Source organism: Pleurodeles waltl, chromosome 8 (genome assembly GCF_031143425.1).
Source record: "Pleurodeles waltl isolate 20211129_DDA chromosome 8, aPleWal1.hap1.20221129, whole genome shotgun sequence".
In the NCBI taxonomy this organism is placed as follows: domain Eukaryota; kingdom Metazoa; phylum Chordata; class Amphibia; order Caudata; family Salamandridae; genus Pleurodeles; species Pleurodeles waltl.
This window is the reverse complement of record NC_090447.1, coordinates 1,404,707,092-1,404,730,663: the sequence shown is the minus strand read 5'-3', so window position 1 is coordinate 1,404,730,663 and position 23,572 is coordinate 1,404,707,092. Positions and strand designations below refer to the sequence as shown.

The 23,572-nt window shown below is 44.8% G+C and overlaps 1 protein-coding gene across 3 annotated transcripts in view; it reads right to left on the bottom strand.

Moving 5' to 3' along the window:
- The window catches only part of ITSN1 (intersectin 1), a 1,130,286-nt gene that overhangs the window by 548,735 nt on the left and 557,979 nt on the right, over positions 1 to 23,572 (bottom strand). For all 3 annotated transcript variants that reach the window (XM_069202488.1, XM_069202489.1, XM_069202490.1), the window contains exons 19-20: positions 15,509 to 15,747; positions 4,211 to 4,329 (exon numbers count right to left, since the gene is read on the bottom strand). In XM_069202488.1, the coding sequence (XP_069058589.1) occupies positions 4,211 to 4,329; positions 15,509 to 15,747 (358 nt within the window). The remainder of the gene's footprint in view (positions 1 to 4,210; positions 4,330 to 15,508; positions 15,748 to 23,572) is intronic.

The following is a 23,572-nucleotide window of genomic DNA, read 5'->3' as shown; positions in this document are numbered from 1 at the left end:
GTAACTATGATTTTTTTTTTTATTGCAGCCTTGAGGAAGTCCAATGGAACAACACAGGAGTTGGCTGCATTGATGTCTGGTTCTTTCCCACTTATCACAATATAACAATGCTTCACTAGGAAAGCTCTGAGCCCTATTGATTTTTCTGTATAAGTTGATTTGAGTGCCCCAATGCAAAATAATTTTAATCCATCATCATTACAGCCTGCTAGGGATCCAAGCATAGTTCGTCTCTACAGACCACAGAACTGGTGTCCTCTACAGACTCCAGAACTTTTAGCCATTGGCACTGTGATATGCGGAACATCAAAACGTAAGTGGCAGAGGAACCACCACTCATATATATATACACACAGGTTTTGCTGTTGGCACCATATGCCAGGATAAAACTGGCATAGGGCATAAAAGCTACTTACATTAATTGTAATGGAAAAGCTGTAAATCAGTGCAAAGAATGATTACAGAAACAGAATAATATTTACAAATGACAAACTGCACATAAATGAAAATGCACAAGTCAGAAGAGCGAGCAAAAACAAAGTTACATAGTCAGCCTCATTACTATATGCATAAGGTCAACCTAAGTACACAATGCAGAAGAGACCATGAATAAAACTATATAGAGGCTACCTCAACACAAGATAAGACAGTCTAAAGCATATATATGAAGTAGATCATACTTCTTTAATCACATCTGGATTTAATAGAAGGACACACCTCCTGATCATTAGAATGAGAGTGAGAGTTTAGTAGGAGAACTGAGAATGAATTGACCGAAATTGGTGGCCGTTGACTCAAAAAACAGGAAGGCCTAAAGTAATTGAATAACTTGGTGAATCACTGGTCCAAGGTTTTGTTCTTTCTATGAAACGAGAACATAAACACCTGTCAGAGATACTGGGTGATCTTGTTTAAGTTGTCTAATAAAGGTGGCTAAAGCAGAGCAATAAAAGAAGGATCACTGATCTTAGAGCTAAGATGAAATATTTGTCTATGTCTGGAGAGGGCTCCTAGAAAAGACACAAAACATGTGGTACTATTAGTTAATTTTCCTTGCAGGTGAGAACCTTACAGTAAGTGCAATTTCTGTAAACCCTGAAGTGAGGATTTATCTTTCTCAAAGAACCATTTACCGTCAACATTATGTCCATGAGGTGTGCCTGCACATTTCCTGAGAAGCATATGAAACTAACCTACAGGTGTTTTTGAAGAATCAACCTATTCCTAAGGTGGCTACTAAGTCTGCCTTATCAAGACCAGTCTTCGAAATATGTTTCAGTGCAGCCTTCCTCACATTATCCAATTGGAAAAATGCCCCTTTCATTTGGTTGGGTAAGGGTAGGGGGGTGAACAAAGCAATTTCTCACAAGGTGTAGGTGTTACAGGCAAGATGCACATGGCATTCACCTTGCACAGCGCAAGCTGCTGGATAAAAACTCTCCTACAGGGGATCTTTCAACAGAGTTTTGCTCCAAAGTCTAGCATTTTGACTCGCTGTCAGAGAAAGCCCGAAAAAATGTGGGTTATAGTTGGCAGTAGACACCTAAGCTACAAGGACCAGTGGAGATAGGTAAGTATACAGAAAATTAGGGTTCATAGGTGCGAGGTTACAACTTCTCACCACTTGTCTATTGATAGGCAGCACTGAAATGTGATTCTTCGAAGCTGCAGTGATGGGATCCAGCAAAGACTCAATAAAAGGAAGCAATAGCTCAGTGGTAGACACCATATTTTAGAGAACTTCAATAAACAAATTATATTAAACAGGCTCCTGGCAAGGGATGCACAGAACCTCTCCGAACTTTCAAATGACAAAGGAAAACAAGCAACAGGAAGATAAGCAATGCTGATCTCGGGAGTGATATTAAATCTCACATTTTGTATCACCATATGGAAACCTGCCTGAGTACAGGAAGCTGACAGAACGTTGCCCTTTTCACTATTGTGATACTCTGTAGGGTCAAAATCGAGACAGGCATTTCAGGGCACTCAAAACAGAATCTAAGATGGTTTTCCGTGCAAGTGATAATGTGAGGTCCCAAGGAGATGTGCCTAGAATCTGTTTGGTTAAACACTAGGGAGATTTCACACCTGGGAGCAAGGTCACCAAGGGCATCATTCAAACAGCCACAGCTAAAGCCACTGACTCCTTACTCTTGGTGCTCTTAACCAGTGTCGTCTGCAGCACATGGACTGAGGCCAACTAGCTACAACAGGAGACAATTGGCACTGGGACAGAAACCATTAGAAGGACTGGAGGCCTGCCCTGAATACACCTTGGTAGCAGCGAAAGCACTAGAAGGAGGATCGACAATCATTTCAAACTTGGCCTATATGAAATCTGTACGAGTGTGTGGGAAATGCCAGTTTAAGCTTCAACACTGCTACCTGCTCAGAGAATGAAGAGTTTGCCTTGGCATCGGGGAAAGTAGTATCACCTATCAGATATTTCTAGGGAGCTACTGTGCTGTAAAAGCAATTTTCAGATCCAGCCTGGTGCCCAGAAGATATTTATAGTTCAGGAAGAAGTACCCATCAGAAATATTCAAGTACCAAACTAATTTGAGTTTCCGACTAAGGCAAATTGGTTCTGCACCCTCATTTTCAGAACATAAGAATGATTGTACATTGCTTTTAAGGGAAGCCAGATGCTCCATTAAAGTTCCAATAAAAAATGTACATCATTACTATTTTGTAATCACATGAAACCGTAGTCGTTTAGACATTAGAGCACATTTACTATTGACAAGGTACACAGACCAACAGCTTCAAAATACTCTTGTTCAATGAAGATGTAGCAGATTACCATTTTCAGTCCATTTGCAAGTAGCCATTTTATATATGTATACAATTAACATAACATTAATACTTTCAGCAAAAATGCCACTAGTGTTTTCTAATTGATACCATTTCAGTTACTCTCAGCACTTTTAACTACTTTGAGTCCAAAAGGTCTTTTCTATGCACAAAACACAGTGTCTTTCTATGCACAGACCACAAAGCAAGAGTCTTGCCTAGGACAACAAAATAACTTGCTACGAAACTACTAAATACAATTTGAGTTGATACTCAGGTAAAAGTAGCTTAATTATGCATACAGAAAGGTGAAGTTTCATTTAAGAGGTGGTTAATTCACATTATAGATGCATTTTGTTCAAGTGAAGGGAACATTAGGCAGGTTTGGTACAGACATGCAGTTGAGCGTGAGATCTGCAGATTTATTTATGATTGGAAAACATCTGAGCACATTAAGCAATCTAGAATAATGATCACCCGATAAGGTAGGTTGACAACAGAAGAATTTGTATCCACTCAATAATATGGTTTTAACAATAGGGAAATGGACAAGCAGCTTGCACCACATGTGTCAAAAAACTGAGATGACTGCATTCTAGCTCTCATGAGCATAACCAACAATAGACCTGAGAGTTAAAACTGGTATGGTCAACAGAGCAAGGATAACATAAATGCTCTCCAATCTCTGAAAAATGTAATGTTCTTGTGTGAGGGAGAGTAGAGTGTGCAGGTGAAAGTCATACAGTGTTTGATCAAAACAATCCAGGGGCGAGGTAACCTCCAATGATTTCTTTTAAAGATGCACCTAGTTTAAAGATATCTCCAAAAGTTCTTACACATTTTGGATATACTCACAAAAGCATGCAGGGGTCACAGCTCTCAATTCGGCAGCACTGATTACCTGACTGCTTCCTTCTTAGACGCTGGGCCCAACTATCCCACTATCCTCAAGATTTACAAATGCTTAGATTGCAAATAAACTAAGGAACACAAGTTTCATTGTGCCTCTGGCTCACATCACTATGAATGCCTAACCCTTTGCATTCTCCGTCCTTATCTTTAGAAATAAAGCACACTTTAGTTAGTGATTTTTGAGTTTGTTAGGTAAGCACTATAAGAGTACCTCAGCATTAAATGGACAGTACATTCCTGCTGACATACTTTCAAAAAAACAAGTTCAGAGTAAAGAAAGCAGAAGCAAATAGCCTAAAGATCACGCAAAACATCCAAACGAGTGAGAGTCAGCTGGGGGAAGAGTCCTACGTCATGGTTCCGATAAGTCATTTATTCTACTACACCATTTAATTCAGACATTTGACTGGTCTCTAAAGTCACTCCCACATGCAGTCGAATAAAATAAAATAATTCCCAAGCGGGCCAAAAACCAATGAGACAGTTAAATATTTGTGCTTACCATGATAATATCGCCTGGCTGAATGGTGATTTCATCATGACTTCTTGCATCAAATGGGTACAATGCTCGGTAATAAACAACCTTCACATCCTCTTGAGAAAAGGATATTGGAGCCTTTTCTATAAAAATGTCAAAATAATGAGCAACTGCATTAGAATGTTTATGGACTAACTCACCAAATCAACAGACATTCTAATCAGACCACACTTTAGGTGGTAGTTATGCATATTTAAAGTCTGTGGGCAGAGCAGAGATTACGGAGGACTAAGCAACACAGTCACAAGTAAATAATAGGTTACTTGCCTTCTCATGATGATGTTTCTATTGAACTATTTCAGGTGTCAATTCATAAGATTTTAAATATGCATTAAATGGCATAAGAGCAGCTATAGCCTTAGAAATGAATGGTCATCACCACTGCAAGAGATATCAGCTATCTACAGCCATCACCCCCTGCCCATCAACAGATTTCTACACTCTAAACTACCTAGTTAACCCCTATTGCCATATATGCATACTCGCCCACCTCCTCTGTAGTTTAGTTTCTACCCACCCCCTACTATAGAGCACTGTTTTCTAGCTAGATTCAAGCTTTACAAAATTTTCTTTTTAATACACTGAGCACCGAAACAGTTATCAAACACTACACAAACACCTCAGAGAGGAAGAGGCAAGTTGAAGATAATTCTGCAGAAAGAACAATAATGAGACACAAAATGTTACCAAAGTTAAGTAACTTGTTCTTTTAATGAATATGTCTTCTCACAGATCCATGATCTCTTGAAAGACTCCAGCCTAACACCGCGGCCTGTTTTGCGGTGTGGCTGTTATCGGCTGCGAAGACATTAGCTGAGGGGTGCAAAACAGACATCGATCTGATTTCCCGGTGAGTGGCAGTGGCCAGCCAAGGCTACAACACAGAGCACAGCTGTAGGCCTGCTGTGAGCTCCAAAGGAGCTGCTCACATGAGAGGGGGAGGCCAGAAAGAGATGAATGGCTCAGTGTGATCCTGGGGCCTCCCCTACCCTCTCCGTATCCTCTCACTGGAACACGAAGGCACAAGACTCCAGACTGGAACCGTGACCCCCCCCCCCAAACATGGAGCATTCCCTTGAAGAGGGCTCTACGAATAGGGGCAAGTGAGCAGCTGGGCTAACGGGGGTGACCTAAACCCTTCCACGTAGTCAGTGGTGGACTGGCCTGCTGATTGTGCAGTGATGGAGGGACAGTGTACCAGAGTCTGCAGCTCCTGGGTTTATCGAGCCACTCAATGGGGAAGGAAAGACTCAGTAGAAATCTGCCCATGTCCCAGCAGCATATAGATCAGGTCACTACCCAAATAGGCTCTCAGGGAACTAGCACTGTGACACAGGGGGCTGGACACTATCCTGCGACCTATCCAATACTCGCAACCAACTGTAGAGACCAAGATTGTAGAGATGAGTGAAAACGTGGGCCTGTTGCGGCAAGACGTGCGTCCGCAATCAGTGGGCTGCATCAAAGAGGTGAAAGATTGTGTTTCAACAGTAGAAGACGAGGTCACAGACCCTAAATCTAAAGTTGCCCAGCCACTGACCCCCAGAGGTGAACTTCATCATAGGACGGAGGACTCTGAAAATCGTTCCAGATGCAATAACCTGTGCTCTGTGGGATTCCCAGAGGGGCGGGGAAGACTTTGCTGGAACTGTGGCTTCGAACCTGACTACTGACCCACAAGATGTCCCCCTGGCTCGCGGTTGAGCAGGCCCACAGAGCACGGGTGTCTAGACCTCCTTCCGGGGAGCAAAGGAGACTGATCTTTGCCAGGTTCCTTAACTTTAAAGCTCGAGACATCATTGTAGGAAAGTGCCACTGTTGGCATGGTTACCCCCCACACACTTTTTGCCTAGTGCTTATGCCAACTTTGATTGAAAGTGTGCTGGGACCCTGCTAACCAGGCCCCAGCACCAGTGTTCTTTCCCTAAAACTGTACCTTTGTTCCCACAATTGGCACAGCCCTAGCACACAGTTAATTCCCTTGTATGGGGGACCCAGAGCCAGGGAAGGGCTGCTGCATGTATTATGCCACCCCAGGGGACCCAGCACACTCAGCACATGCACACTGCCTTGCAGCTTGTGTGCGCTAGTGGGGAGAAAAAGACAGTCGACATGGCACCCCTCTCAGGGTGCATTGCCCACAAATCACTGCCTGTGGCATAAGTAAATCACCCTCTAGCAGGCATTGCAATCCTAATCCAGGGTGCACTATACCACAGGTGAAGGCATAGCTACATCAGCAATATGCCCCTACACTGTTGTCTAAGCCAATTCGTAGACATTATAAGTGCAGTGTAGCCATATTGAGTATATGGTCTGAGAATTTGTCATTACGAACTCCACAGCACCATAATGGCTTCACTGAATACTGGGAAGTTTGGTATCAAACTTCTCAGCACAATAAACCCACACTGATGCCAGTGTGGGGTTTATTGAAAAATGCACACAGAGGGCCTCTTAGAGATGCCCCTTGTATGTTAGCCCAACTGCTAGTTTAGGACTAACCAGTCTGTGTCAGCCTACCAGTTTCAGACAAGTTTCTGACCACATGGGGTGAGTACCTTTGTGCATTTCATGGTCAGAAAGCCTGTCCTGGGTGGAGGTGCTTCACACCTCCCAACGCAGGAAGTGTATCACCTGGCGGTGAGCCTCAAAGGCTCAAGCCTCGGGTTACAGTGCCCCAGGGAACTCCATCTAGTGGAGATGCCCAACCCCCTCCAAGATAAAGCCCCACTTTTGGCAGCAAGTCCAGCAGGAAAATTAGAGAAAACAGGTGTCCAGAGCTGAGGTGACGACCTCCCTGCACAATCCCCCATCTTGGCTTGGAGGACAGGGACCAATAGGGATAGGAATGTGCCTATCTCCCAAAAGGGAGTGGACACAAGGAGGGTGTAGTCACCCTCAGGGACAGTAGCCATTGGCTACTGCCCTCTGACCCCTAACACGCCTTTAATCTAGGATTTAAGGGCCTCCCTGAACCCAGCCCACCAGATTCCTGGTGATCTACAAAAAGAAGGACTTCGAAGCTGAAACCCCCAGCAGAGAGAGAAGGAAGACGACAACTGCTTAGGCCCAGCCCTACCAGCCTGTCTCCTGCTTCAAAGAACTGCAAAATTATCAGCGATGCATCCAGCTGGACCAGCGACCTCTGACAACGCCAGAGGACTGCCATGTACTTAAAACGACCAAGAATTCCAGAGGACAGCAGCTCTGTCTAAAGAAAACCTACAACCATGGACTCTCACCTCACTCCGGAAGCGTGAGTCTTGACCCCTGTGTACCTGACGCCCACGACCCGTGTTCAGGTGGTCCATCCAGCAAGAGAAGGTCCCCAGGCGATTGCTAGCAAGATTCCTACCTGGGTTGACCCCTCCACGACGCCGCCTGCAGAGGGAATCCCGAAGACTTCCCTCTGACCGTGAGCTCCGGACGAAGATGTCGGACACCTAAAGGACACACTGTACCCGCAGCCCCCAGGCCTTGGAGAAACCAACCCCGGTGCCTCATCGTACAGCAGACTGCCCTCCTCCTTGTCTGACCGTGGATGTGCCTGAGACACCTCACCCCGGACCCCACCTGCAGCCTCTGAGTGACCACTGGGGTTTCCCCATAGACCTGCATTGGAAACCCGATGTCCTGTTTGCACCCTGCACCCGGTTGCCCCTGTGCCGCTGAGGGTGTGTGTTTGGCGCATACTTGTGGCCACTTCAGTGCTCCTCTAATCCCCCCTGGTCTGCCCTCCGACCCGCGGGTACGTACCTGCTGGCTGACCGGATTCTGAGTACCCCCTGTCTTCATAGGAGCCCACGTTAATTTGGTTCCTCTTTGACCTCTCCACAGACTCGCCCCATGTTGCTGGTGGTGGGTGTTTGGGGTTAACTTGAATCCCCAACGACGGACTACCTATACCCCAGAGATGAGAACTGTAAGTTGTATACTTACCTGCAAAATTGTACTATCTTGTCTTCCCCGAGGAACTGTTGAAAATTGCACTGTGTCCACTTTTAAAATAGTTTTTGCCATTTTAAGGAAAACTGTATACATTGCCAATTCTATTCAAAGTCCTGAGCAAATATATGCAAAATACCTTTCATTTTATGTATTTACCTGTAAACTGAATCTTGTGGTTCTAGAAATAAATTAACAAAACTTATTTTTCTATATGAAATCCTATTAGTCTGGAGTGTTTCTTCTATTGGTTGTGGGTACACAACAAATGCTTAACACTACCCTCTGATAAGCCCAACTGCTCAACCACACTACCACAAATAGAGCATTAGTATTATCTATTTCAGCCTCTGTCAAGCCTCTGGGGAACTCTGGACTCTGTGCACACTATATCTCATTTTGGTATAGTACATACAGAACCAGCTTCCTACAGTCATCCTCAAAGAAACGAGAGCGCAGTCTGAGCTTCGGGGGGAAAACTCCATAATTAAGATTTTTCCTGGCTATACATGTGAGGTGTAGAATAAACGCTGCTCGTATGATGCAGTCAAATAAAAGCTCAGAGCGATGCAGCTGTACTATATGATTTTGTTCCCTGCATGCCTCACGGTCCTACTAGATGGGGAAATCCTTTTTCTTCAACTCGCCAGAGACTGCCTGGGAGTGGCTCACCGAGAAACAACATGTCAAACGAGGAAAGCCTCTCCCTGCCCTGGGGGTGACCCTGCGATCTAGGCGAGGCAGCTGGCTGGGGCCGAGGTACAAGCGGTGCCACACCATGCCCGCTGGAGTAAGCAGAGCGGTACGTCCCGGTCGCCTGAGGCAGACCTCGCCAGGCCCTTGTCCCACCCGGGACCGGCCCCATCCAATCACATCGAGGGGAAGCAACTTTTGTCAGATCAAGCAAACGAACGCCGTAGCTAAACTCCCTCCCCCTTATGAAATGGACGGCTAACAGTGATCCCCTATTTATGCAGAGGAGATGGAAGTGAGATCTCCTGGCTGACAATGGGGTCGTGACAGGGGCTTTACTGCAGAAACCCGACTTTATGGATGGGTCCACCACTCCACACCTACTACAGACACTTTGTTTTTGGTTTTGAGGTTGTGTTTCTGGGCAACAGATGCTTCAGGGATGGAAGTATGGGGTGGGGGGTAGCTGGGCCTATGCAATGTGAAGCGGGTTTGGCACCTTAGAGTACTACAACATATATCTTCCCCCCGCCCCCAAATGGTGTGCCATACACACACAATAATAAATCTCCGGTTTATGCCAGCCTCAGACGTCCTCTCGGTCACGGACGTACAGATACTCCCACACGGAATCTCTGATCATGCCCCACTTCTTGTGAGGATAGGTGACCATGATAGGACCATACGCCCCATTTGGCACCTGAATGCTTGGCAGCGTCAGGACGACACCTATGTCCAGGCCCTGAATAAGGAACTCACACACTACTCCGCACATAATGTTGGCTCAGTGCAGTCACCAGGCTCTTTATGGGCTGCTTGCAAGGTCACCCTTCGAGGACATGCTGGCACCTTCTCAGGATGAGGGAATGCCCTAGGAGCAACCTGGTGGCGAGACTTGAAGCCCAGGCATGACGTCTAGAGATACAGCTCCCTCCTACCAACCATGCAATTATCACCAGGCAACTGGGGTTGAATAGGGAAGAAATCCGTCATCTTACTCTTTAATTCACAAAGCACATGTGACGAGCCTCGACCTACCGGATATATGGATGGGGAGACAAAAATGACAAACGACTGTACCGGCTGGCGTCCCAACCCCTAGTTTGCAGAATCATACCCGAAATCATTGACAAGTCGGTCGGGCAGCTGTTGTAAGACGCCCCTGTCTATTGCCTGGGGCTTACTATGCTAAGCTTTATGCGGAGCGACCACGACCCAGATAGGAGCGGGAGGCCCCACTTCTGCACGATGTGTCCCTCCCCTGAATCTCTGCCGCAAAGTGGGAGAACCTTGATGAAGCCATTACATTGGCCCCGGGAAAACGCTAGGTCCCGACAGTTTCCCAGCAAAATTCTACAGTCAATATAAGGATCAGCTAGCCACGCATTTGTCAAACTTATATTACAAAGCAGAGCAAGCAGGAAATTTCCTTTTGGAACTCGACCAACCTGCGATTGTAGTGATTCCAAAGTCCTGACCACCCCCAGTGTGCTGCTTTGCCTATAACCCCATCTTGCTCCTCAACACTGAAATAAAGATTTTCTCCACTATACTAGCCAACAGGTTGCAGAGTGTGCTCATTCCCTAAACCACCCAGATCAATGTGGGTTCATACCTGCCAGAAGCACAGACACTGCCTCTGATGGCTTTATGCAGCTTTGGCCTACTGCTGTTCTTTGCCCCCACAATTGGGACTGTTTCTCATAGATTTCAAAAAGGCATTCGACACAGACGACTGGTCATACCTTTTTCAGGTACGAACAAAAGCAGGGATTGGCCCTAAATATCGGAGGCTGGTGCAACTCCTCTACTCCAATCAGTCTGCCCGGGTGCAGGTAGTTTCTGTCCCCTTCCCCATCTGGCACGGACCTGTCAAGGGTGTCCGTTATTCCCACTCCTTTTCGCGCTAGCAATCGAACCACTGGCGAAGATTATACAAGAGGATCAGATGGTCAGCAGTTGGGCCTGGCCCACAGGTAGGGAAGACCGCATTACCTTATATGCTGACCATGTACTCCTCTATTTGGCCAATTTGGCCAGTAGTAGACCCCGGTGTTTACAACTCATGACTCTATTCTCGGAAGCCTTGAGCCTGACTCTGAACTCTGCCAAATCTGTGCTGGTTATGTTACACCCCGCAAGGGACTGCTATGATTGGCAAGACAATATCCCAATTCAGCACAGTAGCTTTCGGTAGCTGGGTATCACCATTGCCTTGCTAGCTAAGCTGACGTGGTCTCCCAACATTACGCCACTCACCCAGAAGATTTGGGAACACCTTAAGAGATGGCAAACCCTTCCTCTTGTTCTGGGGAGAATAGCCCTGTATAAGATGATTTTACTGCCCGCTTTCGATACCTTCTCCAGAACTTCCCCTATCAGCTCTCCAAACGATGGTTCAGAAAGATGGACTCAGTGGCAATGCAATTTCTGTGGTACAGCTCCCGCCACTGTATTGCATTTCACATCTGCCAATGCGACATCTATGAGGGTGGACTTAGGATGTCCAATTTATACCTTTATTATCTAGCCACACAACTACTGGTACTTGACTGGTTGGGAGGCAGATGGTCAGACCCGGCGTACCAATTTGAACTCCTGACATTGGGTTTTCCTAAGCTCCTATAGCTGTTATATGGCGCCACTCTTATCAAAGAGGTTTCTGAAGTGACGAGGATGGTGTTTGCGGGGTGGAGAGCGGCCCAACGTGAAACGGGCTGGTGGGCAAACCTCACCTAGCAGACACCCCCTGTGGCGGGCAACATGGCTCTGAGAGGTCTCTGCTCTAGAGGGGTTTCACACATAGGATACCATAGGCATTTCTGGGGGAGCTCTCATATGTTATCCTTTCAGGAGTCGCAACAACAGTATTTTCTCTCAAATACTCAATTTCACAAATACCTGCAACTTCAACATGCCTTGGGGGTCAACATCCAGACTGTCACAGTCCTCCTTGAGTTTAGACCAGTGGAGGCAAAGGTTCTGATGGGTCGTCTGGGCAAGGACAGGGTGTCCCAAATATATTGTACCCTGATCATTAACATGATTGGGCTGCTCACAAGTCTCAGAGCAATGGGAGGGTTGGCTGGGCAGATTGAGGAGGAGGATTGGCGTGATGCCTCGATGGCCCTGAGGAACCAAACCATAGCCTCCTGCCTCAATTTGGTACAAACGTACTATTTACACACTGCATACCTTACCTCGGATAGAATGCAGAGGGAGAGTCTTCAGGCCCACTCTGCCGGCCCTCACTGCTCACAACCTAATGCAGATTTTTACCACATGGTGTGGGCTTGCCCATACATAGAGGATTACTGGCGGGAGTGACCACTGAACCCTCCAGTGTGTTGACCGTAAGGTGGAGATGGCCCCATTGCCAATCCTGTTGGGTGTCCTTAAGGGAGTGGGGAACAACAGGGCTGACTACACCTTCCTGGGGACGGCGTTCCTGATAGTGAAGCATGATACTGCTGCCCACTGGAGATCCGATAAAGCCCCTACACTACCCGGTGGAGACGGGGTGGACTGATGCGTCCAGCAAGAGAAGCTGGGCTATGAGAGGCAGAGGTGCCCAGCCAAGTATAATAAAGTGTGGGGTAAATGGAGGTGTTTTGTGACGCCTAAATGAATAGACTCTTAGATTAGAACATTGACAGCTAAATGTTGAACTCCTTGGAGTGTGCAATGTGTTAAGGGAATGGTTTGTTGAAGTTTTGCTCTAGAATATTGCAATTGTGTTATAACAATGGCATAGATGTGACATGTTACGTTGTCGCAACAATAAAATCAATAAAGATGTTTATAAAAAAAAAAAGGACTACCCTCTGTTGCGTGGATGTGAATATCGCCAAAGATCCGTGAGCCCCAGTGTATTCACAAATGTAACTAGAGGTATAACTTGAGGTATGTTTGGATAAGTCCCTGATCTATCCATCTCCTGGGGCCATCACGTCATTAAAGTCACCCCCAATGATATGTAATGAGGACTCGGAGTCTAGCAGGATTACAGTTAGTTTGTGTAGTGTGGCTTGTTAAAGCCTAAAGGGGGGAAATGAGGGGATCGGCGTAGACACTTATTATGGTAAAAATCTGCCCCCCCAATAGCCCTTGGACAGCAGCATATGTCCCTTGTGAATCCAACCATTTTCTATGGATGTGGAATGGGGGAGATTTTCAGACTAGGGCTGCTACTCTCCTGGACCTCAGTGTGAATCCTGCATGCACTACCATGGTGTTTGCTCAATGAGCCAAGAAGTGACACTGGATACCTCTTAAATGTGTCTCCTGTAGGAGGACCACATCTGGCTTTAATCGGCAAATATAGACAGTCACCAGGCCTCACTTCACTTTATTTACCATTCCATTCACATTCCATGTTAGGATGGGCTGCTTATTGTCTGCCTGCTCATTAACATGCATAATGACTATTAAATAACATTGAGTACATCTTCATTCTCTTTAGATGTGATACTTTTAGCTTTGTGGGGAGGAAGGCAAATCAACACAGAGAGGGTGGGGGAAAGGCGAAGCAAAAAAGGGGCAAAGTAACATGAGGCAGAATGAAGGGTGAACGGCGAAAAAAACTTGAGGGGACATGGAAGTATTTGTGGGCGGGGGATGGAGGCGAGCAAAAGCAACAGAGGGAGAGCAGGAGCAAAAACACTTGGTTGGGAAAAAGCAACATGGAGGGTGCAGGTGCGGGTAAGCAATGGGCAGAAGCACAAAGACAAGCACAAGAGAGAAGAGTTTGGGGCGAACAGTTAAGCAACAAAGAACAGAGTGCAGGGGGAGATATGCACACAAGGAAGACTAATGGAGTGCTTCACACAAAGGAAAAAAAAATAGTGATTGAAAAGCAAGCAGTTGAATCAGCAATGCCATATAATCAAAGAGACAGTACAGAGTCAATTCTCCATCAGAGGGACAAACACAAGACTGACAAGCTGAGACACGAATAAGAGGGAGGCAAATAAGTGACGAGGAAAGCCAAACAATGATAAGCAATGGGCAGTCTCCAAGCCCCTCTATGTTCTTGGGAAGCCACAATATGCCTCACAACACAGCACATGTGTTGTCTAGTATACTCTACTTCAAAAGGAAAGTGAAGCTAACAATATTGTACTTGAGATAAGTTTCAATAACCATAGAACTATTACATTGTTAGTCAAGGGCTGCAGATTGGCCCTTGACGAGGGCAGAGAGATGCGAAAGATTGAGAACTGCTTGATTATTAGCTCTGCTCTTGCTTGCAGCTTTGCAAAATACTCTCCGTCTCCACTGTGGAACACTGATGCTTCTCCATTGTAGATAACCCAGAGACATCTCACAGCTCTATGAACACTTGTCAATGCTAAAACACAGCCTCCTGCCCCTCTGCTTACATGCAAAGACACCACACCAAGGGTCACATGAGAGTCTTGCTTGCAGTACCAATCAAACTCATAATCACTTATGAGCAGTGCTTCCAATGTACCTTACCCTGATAGTCACACTTAACTCCCAGTGGTGTGGTTGTTTCTTACTGCAACCACAGCATACAACACTTGTCTACAAATGACTCGTACATTTAAATTATTGTTGATTTAATGGGGTAGTACATGCAATGTTGAAGCAATAGTGACCTCCACACCGGATGGACTAGGTAGTTGACCCATAATGTATTCAACTGTTGTTCTTTAGTGTACGTTTGGTTGCAATGAGACTCATTCTTTATCTCTTGTTTGCTGTGGCTCAAGTACTAGCATCTTACTGTCAGATGGTTAGAGATAAAGGGAGGTAAGTTTGATTTTAGGGTTAAGGTGTGGATAGAGGTAAGGGTAATTTCAGGGTTTACGTATGAGTAGAGGTAAAGAGAGGTAAGGATGATTTTGGGGTTTATGGGTAGATAGAGGTAAAGCAAGCTAAGGGTAAATGTAGGGTTTGGGGTGGGTACAGTTAAATGGACATAAGGGTAATTTTAAGGTTTTGGGGTGGGTACAGTTAAAGGGAGGAAAGGAACAAAAGCAAAAAGGGGGAAGATGAAACATTGACCCTAAACAAAAAATGGGTATAAACATATATGGGGGGTATTACCCCCCAAAATTAAAACAATATATACATATGTGTTTATTGACAAACCCATAAGAACATATATGAGCATACACATGTTTGTACAATCACAAATATTCCTGGTAAAGGTTCACAATGTAATGCCATGAGTTTTATAGGTCAATGTGTAGTATTATATGCATTGTAAAGACATACATCTGCAGGACAATTGCCGGTTGAGAAGGAAATACAAACCCTGTCAGGTGTTAGCAGCTTGACTGTGTATGAGCAGAGCTAGAAAACGTACTGTTAAGTTAACTATGCACCCATGGCTCATCTCTCAGATTTGCAAGGGAAAGCCATTTGTTTGATTATGAACAACCAGAGAAAGACCGTGTGCCCATATATGAGGCTATGAATATGAAGACCCATCCAAATCTCCTTTATCATACCTTTGTATCACAACAAATACGATTTAAAGTTGTTTTGCAGCCATAAACTGATATTTGCTGCATTCCGTTCTTGGACTTCTTAAGTGGAAGGGTACATAAGTGGATTTGCACAATTGATAATATAATATGCCCCATCACATACCTGCATTTAACCAGTGTATCTGCCCGCCATGCTTTACTGGCTCTGGTGGATGCTGAAAAATCTTGTTAATTTTTTCATATTTTGGCAGTTTTGGTTCTGGTTTCATCGTGCCCTCATTTTCTTTCTTGGAGAAATCTTGCCGTTTTTGCTTTTCCTCATCCTGAAGCCTTTTTTGGCGCACAGTCTCCTCTTCTTGCTGCACTCTGTCCTGCCACTGCTGGTCCTGGTCCTGAATCCGCCTGTTGAAAAAAACATTTGTTAACGAAGGCAGATTCCTCACACAGCATATAGGTATATTTTACTTAATACTTTACTTAAAGGTTAATACATCAGTATGGGCAAGTAAGGGGTATCCATAAATAACAGGATTAATTACACTGGTATACTAAGGCCACAGAAGTTGTGAGTGAAGAACAAGTTGCTTACTTTTCGTACTGCTCTTTCTGATGGCTACTCTATCTAACCACACATTCCTCATCATAAGATATCCACCAGGCAACAGGCTGAATCCAGAGGTTTTCACAGAAGTGCTTTCAAGTGCCACTCGGTGGTGCCGTGTGGCCTCATGTTGACTTTGTTCGGTCCCAGAAGTGACAGAGTTGAACCATGCATGCGCACAGATTCTTGCTGGACTCTTTCTGTGACATCGGATGCAATGCACTAAACAATTAAAAGTACCAATGTGCAGGCCTCTAATTTGGGACATTTTTAGTTGGCTAAAAAAAGACCAACCCACAGAATGGGGAGGTCAGATGGCACTGCGGAATTTGCGGTGAGATAGTATCAACCAGAAAGAGTGAGTTCCCTAAGGTAAGTAACTTGTTCTGATTAACCCTTCTAACTGTATTTTCCTCACCGTTGGAGTTAATAGCAAAGGAGAACCTCCCACGGTGGAGGGTCTTTGGAGTGGACTCAGACCAAAAAGTCATGCAGGACTGAACGGGCAAAATGCCCTTCCCATGAGACCTGGCTGTCAAGGCAGTAGCGCTTTGTGAATGTGCTCACTGAAGAACACATTGCAGGCTGGCAGAAGTAAATAACAGGAACACCACAGACTTACACAGTGATAGCAGCCTTGGCCATGCTGGCATTAGCCCTCAGTAATTCAAGAGGCCGCGCCTTGACCAATAGAATGTAGATTTTAATGCCAAGGACCATACGCATTGTCTTTTTCTGCACTGCCTTAAATTTCTTTGCCCCAAAAAACCCTACAGAAAGCGGTTACGGGAAGAAGCAGGGTCAATGCAGAGCCTTACAATGCCACCCAATGGCGTGCAGGGGCTACAGTGAAAAATATTCCAGATCCAGGTTGGCTTCTAAAGATGAGCAATCTGCAGTTACAAGTATCCATCAGAATTCCAGTGCTTGGGTGCCAGGTCGGAGAAAGAGCAGCCACCCTCTCTTTAATGCTGTACCCAAGGGACTGATAGTTAAAGAGTGGATCTAAGAGTTATTAGATGTTTGTAGAGGGTCAGTGTAGTGAATAGATAGATGGGGCCTGTGATGTGAATCGCACAGTGAGCCAAACAAAGTTTCAAAATAAATGTGTTCAGAAATACAAAGCCAATACAGACCCTAAAAGAAGAGATGTAGGAGTCCTACCGCAGGCTGACGATATGGCAGACCACAACATCTTTAATGTCTTGAAGACGAGAAAGCAATCTGAGAGGAAGTCACAGATAAAGTGCATTTCAGTAGTACACTTTTGAAGAAAAAAAAAAAACTGGCGCTTGGACTATTATGCTCCTGGACATATCAGATAAAAATGGACAAGTTTTTCAATAAAAGACATAATTGACAGAAACAAGTGACCAAGAATCTATTAACTTGAGTGGAAGTGTGATGTTCTGGTCAAGATAGAAGTTCAGGTTTCTGACTTCAGTCACAGTACTCGCAGGTGGGCCTGCAATCGGAGGCCCAAGAGGAGGTCTCCTTACCCAGAAGGAATATTTCTGTTTTGTCTGCATCAATTTTGAGGAAGGTGTTCTTCACCTAACTGATGACTGATCTAAGGAAATCCTGAAACGTAAGACATGTTACCTGAAGAGTCACAGACTGAAAATAATTTGTTTATCATCCAAGGATAGCACATAGGATTCACCAAAGGTGCAAATAATTTAGCTAGCAGCTGAACATACCCAGTGAAGAGCATGGGGTTAAGGGAGGAGTTTGTGGACCTCCCTGCTCCAGCTTTCAGAAGTTTTAGGTGAACAGCAGAAGATGTATCGCCTAAGAATGGTTCAGGAGTTTAGAAGAAATCCAGTCAAAGGGTTTATACTTTTTTTTTTTTTAACCTGATGGTGGTATTCCAAGAGGTTTTGCCTGAGCGTTCAGAGTCAGCACAGCACACAAGTTTACTCTTTCATTCTAATAAAGGGCAGCATACAGCTGCAGATCTTCATCCTCAATTACTGGCCCACATGCGCTATTAGGACATTTAGACTGAGAGCTCAGGCCCCTCTGGAGAGACTTCAGATGGCAATGAAAGTACTGGAATATTTTCATATGTGCCCTTTCAGATACAATAGATTTTAAGAAAATACAAATTAAAATTGTTTAAAAAAACGCTATTTGACAATTTGTACGTCTCACCTACAGACAGCTGTTTGTATATGACAGACCTCTTACTGACTGTACTAAAAAGCTACTGATCACCTTCAGGAAACTACGTTTTGAAGCATTCGATGACGGTATATGTTTTCTTGCTCTCTCCCTCTTGTGTGCTGTTTCCCCATTCAAATACCTGCGACCCCAACAACATACTTAGTGTTGTTCCCTTGTCCCCACATTTCAAGCTCACCCTTGAATTCCCCAACCAGGGCTCTTTCCCCTCCCATCAAATCGCCCTTTCTATTTCAAGCTTCTCCACTGCTCCCCAGTCTACATTCTGTTTTTCCCACATCCTGTAATGTCTTCTCTACTACCACATTATACACTTTTGTCCAGATGCAAACATTTTCAAACTTTTTTCTGTTTTTTAGGGGGGGGGAGGGGTGGGGGAAGAATCGGGGGGCACAGCAGCTGTCTTTTGTGCGTTCGTGCCATTGCAAAGATATAAGGAAAAAAAAGGCAAGATTTCTTTGCTCTGCCAAGGTTTGTTTCAAAATGTTCTCTGGGGAGAACCCCCCTGAATTCCAGGCTGAAGAAGAAGTGTGACTGGTGTTGCTCATTTGCCACAATTTATGTCACATATTGCATCTTAATTTTCAAAGATCACCCCACACCCTGGTCTACAAGGGTTGGTCGCTGCAGTTTGCGAACAGAACATATTTGTAACCAGAACACGTTTGCACCATATTTTGGTTTATTGTATTCAAATGTGTATTACTTTAATCTTTTGTGTGAATTAGCACCACAGCAATAAACAAAATGTCCAGACTAGCTGTCACAGAACTCTTGCTTTATCTCTACCTCTTTCTATTTTTATATGTTCTCTCCCATAATTTATGATTGCTCCCCAATTTTCTTGTTCATGACATCATATTAGATGTTTGGCTATTGCATATGCTGGATCTTTGTTTACTATTGCTCTTATGTGTTCAAGAATTCGTCTTTTTAGCAGACAAGTGGTACTTCCTACATATTTCAAGCCATATTTACATTCCAAGATGTATACATTTGTTGTTCCACATGTTATTACCTGAATGATGTTGATGCAGTGGTCATTTCTGAGAATTAAGTCTCTTATATTTTTACCGATTTAGCAGGCCTTTCACGTTTTACATCTCACAGAGACAGTTCTTTAATTATCCAACCATGAAAATGGTTTTTAATTCATTTATCCCTCAACTAGATCACCTTCGAGTTTGTGAGGGAGAATTTTTCACAAGACTTAGAGTTTTGTCCCTACCCAAGCACTTACCTTGTGCAGGTCTGTCACAGACCCTTATCAGACAACAGTCCTGCAAGGCTAAACATAGTGTAGCGTTTGGAGGCGCCATTTATCCACTGCACACTTGTTGAGAATTTTGGAAGAATGTCTTGTCAACCGATGAGAACAATGTGGTGCAGAGCTCTGGATCCACATTTTAAGATGAGTAAAGAAAGGAACTGTTCTGTGCGACTCCATTCGTCACTTCCGGACATAAAGTCAACATGCACCCGGGTGGTGCCACTAGCTGGGTGTGGGTGCACTGCTGTGTGAAATGTTTTCAGATCCAGTCTGGATGCCTTGTGGTTTCCCAACGGTGAGGAATCTGCAGTTACAATTATCCATCAGAAGCATTTCTAATGATTTCCAATCATGATTCAAATGGGAATGCATGACGCATTGGTCTATTTTATCTTAGTTATATAATAAAGTTATTTCATGAATCAACTATTATTTTGCGCAGTCTAAGCTGGTCACTTCCATACATAATTTGGGCATACTGGAGTCCTAAAAGGGACATAGGGGCAAGCAGACACCTATGTTAGTGTGTTCATTACTCAAAACAAACCAATGCCTTGTATCTGTTGCCTTGCTTGGTACCAACTACTCCTGGCAGAAGTTGTGGCTTAGTACGGTGCATCTTTGATTTTTTTTTTTTATGAGGCTGAACAGCAACCAGAGGAGAAAATATGAAGACAGCACAAGCTTTCTAGAGTACATGTTAATTTGAAATAGACACCCTGGATTTCCAAATCAGCTCAGTGTACTACTACAACTGTTTTCGAACAATATTTTGCAAAAATATGTATACCTAGATAATCGCAACCAACTGTACAAGTCTTTTAACATTCTACACCCTTTATGCGAGCTGTCTGCGGCTGCCTGTCGAACCTCACTCGAGGACTCAGGCTGACTTTCTGACTCGGTACCTCGAACTTTCTCAACTGCCCTTTCCTGTTCAGCATTGTGCCTGGACGATAAAGAAAATGCAAAGGACAACTGAATTAACACTGAATTGGATTTAAATAATCATATTATTGTAAAATGCATTATATAAGAGCATATTCTTCACAACTGTAAAACTAACATTAATAAACAGGGTGACTGTTTCCTGCTAAAGTATTAAGCACCACATGTCTCTAAACAAAAGATGCCCTTCACAATCGGTCACAGGAGACTGTCAATTTCCTGGTTTCCTCGGTAGGCTGGAAAGCATGCTTATTAAATCAGAACATGACAGGCGTATTTGTCAAGCAAATGCAGATACTTTCTTTAGAAGCAACATTGAAATTATTAATTCCAGTGAAAACTGCCACTGCTGCTTGTACTAAGGGACTTTTCTAGCCCTGCTAGAAGCCAGTTCACGTACAGGTATGATTTAACATTGTAAGGCCTCCATGCATACCAGGTTGGGGAGGCAACTGGCTGTTCCTTCCACCAAGTGACGTGCTTCGTCAATGAGCAAACAGAGAATTCCATCTCGTCTTTTCACCCACTGACTTGCTGTAAATGTCTTGCTGACTGTATATATGTTTGTACCTCAATGAATTTATATGTGCTTACAACAAGAAGTTAAGCAAATTAAATAAAGCAAAAACCAAGGAAAAAGTAAGGAGGAGAATTACAGTGTACATGGCTTTTCTAAACAACCAACAAGCCCGGGAAAGTAAATTGCAAGGTCGATCTTTGTGGTTTTAAAATGTATGTGCCACTACGCACTTTCAAAGTGTCAGATTGGATATGACTGAGGTTAGGCTATGCTCCTAGGTAATTGTAATAAACGACTGGCTGACTGGAGGGTGGGACGACCCTGCACAGCGCTTGGAGCTCTCATACCTGGGCCTGGACGCCGTCCTCGGTCTGCTCTATGGTACAACACTACCCAGTGATGACTGCGACAGTCATCAAGGTATGGCATGTGGCTTCCTGCTTTATGGGATGGGACAAGATGCTTACACGATTTACCCCACCGTGGAAGGGGCAGTGATTATAACACACTGGTCGCCTTGACAGCTTCAGATGCTGGGACATAATAGGGCTTGCCACTCTAGGTGACGTGTGGGAGGGGGATCAATTGCAATTCTTCTACGAGCTTCAGCAACAACTCTCATTATCTAACATGCAGTTTCATAAGTATTTACAACTCCAGAATGCTCCGTCATATCACATCCGGGCCCCCATTGTACAACCTGATTACAGTCACCTGTAACCCAGACTCCTTATTGGTCACATCAGTAAAGGTGCAGTGTCTCTTATACATATATATACACTGTACACTGGTGAACAATGTGCCGGAAGTGTTCCTATCACTCAAACAGAAGTGAGAGGGATGTGGGAACGGTCGGGCTGGAGGATGTGGAGTGTAAAGATGTGCAGATGGCACCCCAAAAAATAACAATTTCTTCAAGGATGCAATTGCCCCATGTAGGAAGGTGGCTCTCTATATAGTGAACTAAAATGAAGTGCACTGTGCAGAGAATCCAGTGGATCCCCAATTGGTACTGCAGAGGCAAAAGTATATAGGACTAATGCTCTATTTGTGGTAGTGTGGGCAAACGGGCTTATTAGAGGGTAGTGCTAAGCATTTGTTGTACTCACTTAGGCAATACATGAGTCACACACACAAAGAATAAATTCGAGACCAATTTAGAAAAATAACAATTCTTTTTACATCTGTTTCAAACCCAAGAACTACGTAATCAGGTAAATGAAACTTTCAAGCATAAATACTTTGTAGTTTCAAAAATAAACTGTGCAATTTTCAAAGTGCTCTCAATGTTTTCCTATGGAGGAAAAACAATGTTCAGCAAATACAGGGTAAACAACAACTTACAAAGCCAAACTCAGGAAGTTAAGGTAAGTACTGGGCACTGATCAGAACCACACCAACAGGTCACACGGGAGAGCACTGGGGTGGCCGGGTGCAGAGTTGCAGTAAAGTGTTGGATAACCAATTGTTTCCTATGGGAGATTGACCCTGTGACAAGCAGGCTGCAGGCTCTGGCTCAAAAGCCAGTCGGGGACAACAAACAGATAGGTAGTAGAAGTGGGGTGCTCGGGGACGTAGATGCACCTTTGGTCCTCTTCTTCTGTGCCCAGTGGTGAAGGATGCAGGGGTGTCTTTTGGTGTTGGGTTTTCTTGTCCTGGAGCACTCACTGTCAGGGGGTTCTGAGAGTTGAGGCTGCAGGCGTTGTGTGGGAGTCCAGCATGGGTGGACGCAGGGTGGATTCCAGCTCTCAAGAGCCGGGAAACGTTGTTGGCACCGATGACCCACCACAGTTGGGGTCCTGGATGTAGTGGTTGCTGTAGGTGTCGGGTTTTCTCTCACCCCCAGGCAGGGGGAGAGGAGGTCCTGCATGTGGGGACTGTAGGCGACTTGGCTGAGTTCAGGAGGGGTGGCACTCTGGTGGACTCAGGTTCAGGACAGCTGGGGAGCCCTACTGGCCCCGTTGGTAGGCTTCTCACTCAGCCAATGTCGTCGAGTGCAGATGTCACTTCGGGTGTCAGGTTTCCAGGCTGCAGAGTCCATGCTGGATACTTTGTTGCTGAGCAGGTCCACTGCTCACTGGAGTCTGAATCTTTTTAAAAGCCAGGCAGGCAGGCTTCCTGGTTTTCTTGAAATGGAAGCTGCAGTACATATCTTTTTGTGCAGAGTCCGATTAGGTTATCAGGCAAGCCAGCAGGGCTGGTATCGGGTTAGCTGCTTCTTCATTTTCTTCTGTGGGTTCAACTCTTCTTTGTCCTTCTTCTAGTAAGGATCTGAGTTCTAGGGCTCGGGTGCCACCTAAATACTCAATTTAGGGGCGTTACAGGGAGTGCATGACGGTAGCCAATGGGCTGACTACCTCTAGGGTGACTACAACCTTCTTATGACCACTTCCACTGGAAAGTGGGCAGAAACCTAACCCTAGTTGCCTAATTCCATCTAAGCAAGATGAAGAAATTTGAAAAGTAGAGTCCACTTCAGCTCATCCGCCTTAGGGTTGGGACTGGCATGAAGTGAGCACTCCTCCCACTTTAACTAATTTTCCTGCCTGTGCTACTGCCAAAAGTGGGTTCAGGGCAGGAGGATCGGTCATCTCAGACATCTGGAGAGATCTTGGTAGCATTTCAAAGGTGGCAAGGCCTCTGAAGCTCTCTGCCCTGGAATGTCCATCCTGCTGTGGATGAGGTGTTATCACCTCTGCCCGGA